Source organism: Salvelinus sp. IW2-2015, linkage group LG16 (assembly GCF_002910315.2).
Source record: "Salvelinus sp. IW2-2015 linkage group LG16, ASM291031v2, whole genome shotgun sequence".
Taxonomy (NCBI): domain Eukaryota; kingdom Metazoa; phylum Chordata; class Actinopteri; order Salmoniformes; family Salmonidae; genus Salvelinus; species Salvelinus sp. IW2-2015.
This window is the reverse complement of record NC_036856.1, coordinates 21,928,372-21,933,772: the sequence shown is the minus strand read 5'-3', so window position 1 is coordinate 21,933,772 and position 5,401 is coordinate 21,928,372. Positions and strand designations below refer to the sequence as shown.

The window sequence follows — 5,401 nt, the reverse complement described above, 5'->3', positions numbered from 1 at the left end:
TGTTTTGTCTTCATTATACACACCTGGTTTCCATTCCATAATCAATGTTCCTTATTTAACCCTCTGGCTTCCCTTTCTGTTTTGTGAGTGATTGTTATTGTCATGTGGGTTCGTTCTTTGTGCTCTGGATTTTGTATTTTTCCTTGTTGGAACATTGCTTACATTTTTGAGTAAATTCAGATTATTACTCATACCTGTGTCCTGNTTCGTTCTTTGTGCTCTGGATTTTGTATTTTTCCTTGTTGGAACATTGCTTACATTTTTGAGTAAATTCAGATTATTACTCATACCTGTGTCCTGTGCCTGACTCCGCTTATCCATTCACCTAATCGCTGACAATATAAAACATAATACAGATTGGCCAGTGTAAAGGAGAGAATGTGGAGGGATAGTATAGCATTGTACCTTCTGGATGTCTGAGGTGAGTTGGAGCAGTGAGGGAGAGGCAGTGGAGCGCAGGGTCTCCGTCCCCCTGACAGGACTGTGGAGGCTGACGTAGGCTACAGCCCTGCTCTGCAGCACCATCCGGTTCTCCTGCAACAACACAACACAACACGCTGATTCAGCTCTGGAATACAATAAAATATCATACAATACAATACATAGCTAGGATCTGTGCAACATCTGAATCCTCATCAAGGTCTTCACATCTCCTAGGAAAATCAAGGCAGTGAATGTGTATAGAATAGTAAATGACAAACTAATTGGTTTGATACACATTATGTCTGACATTGGTACCCCTCTGCATAAACTGTATATTGAAGCAAACAGGAAATAGCACATCATAGCCTACACATTGGTTGAGATGGTGCTCCACAGAATTATTATAGAAAATGCCTGTGGCAACGTTTTTCAAGTAATCTTGCTATATCTAGTACATGACTTTGAATATTAAACTCAATAGTCCTCATTGCACTCTGAGATATACTAACTGCCAGGAGAATGTTATAAATGCTTGGCTGCAGCTACTGCCTTCCAATCTTTCCCTTAGAATCTCCAACATGGTTTGTTGGAGACGTACGAGAGTCAAGAGCTGTTTTTGTGTTATTTTTTCCCTTTCCATTGCTTGAAGCCTTGAGGGCTGACAGAAAGCCCTGTTTTCTCCTGTGGTGTAGAGCTGAAGTGAACACAGAGTGAGTAAATACAGTACCTTTGACCTCCTACTAAACCAAATAATGTTGRTTCACCAGGGAAAAACACATACAGCACTGCTTTGGTACAGTAATAAACACACTGATACACGTGTGTATATAGTACATCAATACACTGATACATATCTGTATAGAGTACATAAACACCCTGATACACATGTGTATACAGTAAATTTATCAGGTACAGTATATAAGCGCTYTAGAGTAATTCCATGATAAGACTCGGGTTCACAGAAGAGGGACAGGGGATTCATGCAGGTTTACCTCTCCCCACTCAAAGGAGCCGATGTTGCCGAGCGCTGATCCCCCCCATGAGCAGAAGACAGTGGTGCGGTCGGGTTCCCAGCCTCTCCGGGCCTGCTTGGTCACCGAGGTGATGATCTGAGTCATCATGGCAGAGCCTCCACGCCAATCAGCTGCTGTCCCTTTATGCCAGCTGTCATGGCGACTGCCCACCAGCACATATCGATCTGTGCACAGACAGAGGAGAGGGACACACCCAGAGGACAGAACACACACACCCACACACACACACAAGGGTTGAGACTCTGTCTGACTGTCTGTTTAGTAAAGACTAAAACTTGTGTGCGTGAATAAAAGAGATTGCTCGCGGCAATGTTTTACACAAAGAGGAGTTGTTGTTGTAATGGATTTCTTTATTTGGACTTGATTTAGTTTGAGAGGCAGAAGAGTTTTGAAAATCAACTCAAATGTTGCCAGGATATTGTGTAGGAGAAGTAGCAAGATATACTGTATTCTGTCCTTCTTGGGTAAGAAGAGTGTAGGTGGGAGGCATTTGAAAGTCTACAAGGGTTGTGAAAGACAGATGAGTAAAAAGTAAAAGTGTTGTTGACCAACAACACAAACAGAATAAAACAGGCATCCCACTGGGCACACACCGGTTGAATCAAKGTTTTTTAAACGTAATTTGTCTAAGTATTGTGATGTGCAATCAATGTGGAAAATAAATTGGATTTGAAAAAAGTAATCAACCAATAGTGTTTTCATCTAATTTCAACCAGTGTTGTAAACATTGAAATAAACATTGGTTTACATGTAAACCTTGGTAGAATGTAAGACAATATCAAAAGGTAAAAGTTTATTATTTAATATTATGAATTTGTCATCCTATTTACAGAGCTAATGGTAAATACTTCTAAACTTCCAAAGATCAAATCAAACATCGACGATTTATAGTATACCCAGCTTCACGAGGAAATAATGGAGTCCTTTATTGGGCAAATCAGATGTCAACGTAGCCTAAKTAAACCCAACCTCACTCCGAATTTAGTTTCACATACATCTTGTGTAAGAAAGGTTAGAGGAATTACTTTCAACTATTCAATGCTATTTAGATAGTCAATGTCTAAATCTGCTTAGTAATTTTCACGAGGCATTTAGACAGGTAGGTGTCCTGGCATGACACATTCTGGTGAAGGGAAGGGAGGATATTAAAGGCTTGCTCTGCACCAGGGACTTTATTGAAATCATCCTAAAGGCACCAACGCAGGACAGTCATTAAAAGGCCATTTCCAGGAGCTAAATGACCTGTGTCTGGGCCAGCCAGGATGGCGATGGCAGACATTGTTTTATAGAAGCAGTTTTTCACAACAGACAAAAAAGCTGTTTCAGCACCTGGAGGTTCCATTTTCCTCCACACACACTTCCTGAGTTGGTTCTCTCTGCAGGAAACAAAGAGGGCACAGTGGGGAGGACTAATCGCATAAGCAGTTATCTTGGAGATTATACTTTGGAGTGTGCCAGTATTCATGCTTAGTCTGTGAGTCTTACGAGATTGCTTCCTCTGGCTGAGATAAGGCAACTAGTTCCGTATCGCCATGATTGCATAATGTTCAAAGTCATTATGGATTTAGTGTGGTCGTTGTGCACTCAGCTGTCAACATTTTTTTATTTCTATTTACCTGGATTGGTCTTTCCTCTCAAGTATCCACACACATTGTTTACTGTCTTGTATATTGAGTGGGTTCCAATAGTTAGTTGTATCTTCCTCCTCTCTGTAAAATAATAAGACAGACATAGGCCTTAGATCATCCATCCCCATACCTCTGAGGACAACAACAAACAACATAATGGCTTCCAAGTTTTTTATTTAAATTTTATTTAAATTTTATATTCCTCCTCTTGTATACACTTGTTTCATCCCTCAGCCAGGTAGGGAAATGAATATCACTCTTACTGGCCAACACACACACACACATAACCCTAATTATAATTATAACTCTAAACCTAACCCCTAAGCCTAAAACCCAAAAGGATAGTATTGTTATACCACACACACACACACACACACACACACACACACACACACACACACACACAGGAAGCAGGTAAGTGGGTTATACAAGATGATATTTTTATTTTTGTAATCATTTAAGGGCAGCGGGGAGAGTGTGTAGTGCCACTGAACCCCAGGAGGGCTTAGTGAAGGGAGTGTGTTTGTTCTTCTAACATACTGAATCATCACATCATTTACTATTGCACAGATTTCTACAGTACATGTACAAAAAGTATACTTTAAGCCAGCTATAGGCAATATGCTTTGGTTCTATCAATGCTTATATTTCTATCTGCTCGGGTCTTGCTGTGTGTCCGGGGCTCTTACGGTCATGCTAAAATGTCTTTCACCCTATCAAACTTTGTGCCCAAGTACCAAAACAGAAGGGATACAAGTCAAATCCAGACTGACACAGTCTGGTTGTACTTTAAAAGTAGAAGTATACAGAGCAGTTGAAGGGTTGGTGCAGAGAGGAAAATCACCCAGAGGCTTTCGTAAAGAATATGAAGACTCCTTTACATTTCCTCTGGAGTCTGAGATTCTAGCCAATTAAGGAACAAAGGGTCAGGGTGTGGGCGTGAATATATATCAATACACCAGGAGATGAAAGGCAACCCGGTGTCCTGGAAGAGCGCCCTCCCCATCCTCTCTCCTCTCGTCCCCTTCCACTCCTCTCCTTTCTGCTCCTCTCCTGTCCTCTTCTTTCCTCTTTCCTCTCCTCCCTCTCTTCTCCCCTCCTCAGAGCAGCTTTCTGTGACATTGCACCTTGGGAGTTCAAAGGGGAGCCTCTCTGTGTTGAGGATGTGGTCTCTCCGCAGATAGTAAGGCAATGCGGAATTGAAAATTCTGTTTAAAGAAAGGCTCCCAGATAGCATCCAGATGTGTTGGCCCTAGGGTGTACAGTACAGACACAGACTTTTTTATTAGGCTGCTTGGATGCAAAAATCACAGGGAAATAAAGATGAAGTGCCAGTGAAGATGTAAGCCCCGGAAACAAATAGTGATGGAGGGGCACAGTATATACTGTTTAGTTGACAGAGCATTTTCCCCCTCTATGAGTCATTTAATTCTGTATAAAAATTCAGTGGACTTCTCACAGGCACACTTTCCCATTTATCACTTTTGACAACAGCACAAATGACTTTGGCTAAAGAGCAGAAGATGAACACACAGCTTTACAGAAGTATATTAAAACTGTGGCATGTAGGTATAGGGCTTTCACTGCCGGGTAGCAGAAGGTAATAGGTTACTTGAAATCATGTTTATATGGTATTATTTACATTTCAATCTAGTACATTTTTTATTCATTTATTTGTATTTATTTCACCTTTATTTAACCAGGTAGGCTAGTTGAGAACAAGTTCTCATTTGCAACTGCGACCTGGCCAAGATAAAGCAAAGCAGTGTGACACAGACAAAAACACAGAGTTACACATGGAGTAAACAATAAACAAGCCAATAACACAATAACAAGTCAATGACACAGTAAAAAAAAGAAAGTCTATATACAGTGTGTGCAAAAGGCATGAGGAGGGAGGCAATAAATAGGCCATAGGAGCGAATAATTACAATTTAGCAGACTAACACTGGAGTGATGAATGAGCAGATGATGATGTGCAAGTAGAGATACTGGTGTGCAAAAGAGCAGAAAAGTAAATAAAATAAAAACAGTATGGAGATGAGGTAGGTAGTTTGGGTGGGCTATTTACAGATGGACTATGTACAGCTGCAGCGATCGGTTAGCTGCTCAGATGGTTGATGTTTAAAGTTGGTGAGGGAAATAAAAGTCTCCAACTTCAGCGATTTTTGCAATTCGTTCCAGTCAGTGGCAGCAGAGAACTGGAAGGAAAGGTGGCCAAATGAGGTGTTGGCTTTGGGGATGATCAGTGAGATACACCTGCTGGAGCGCGTGTTGCGGGTGGGAGTAGCCATCGTGACCAGTGAACTGAGATAA

At 41.2% G+C, this 5,401-nt stretch overlaps 1 protein-coding gene across 2 annotated transcripts in view; it reads right to left on the bottom strand.

Moving 5' to 3' along the window:
- LOC111975853 (inactive N-acetylated-alpha-linked acidic dipeptidase-like protein 2) overlaps positions 1-5,401 on the bottom strand; it is a 310,771-nt gene that overhangs the window by 86,820 nt on the left and 218,550 nt on the right. For both annotated transcript variants that reach the window (XM_024004505.2, XM_070447599.1), the window contains 3 exons: positions 3,074-3,166; positions 1,416-1,621; positions 406-534 (listed from right to left, as the gene is read on the bottom strand). In XM_024004505.2, coding sequence (XP_023860273.1) covers positions 406-534; positions 1,416-1,621; positions 3,074-3,166 — 428 coding nt within the window. The remainder of the gene's footprint in view (positions 1-405; positions 535-1,415; positions 1,622-3,073; positions 3,167-5,401) is intronic.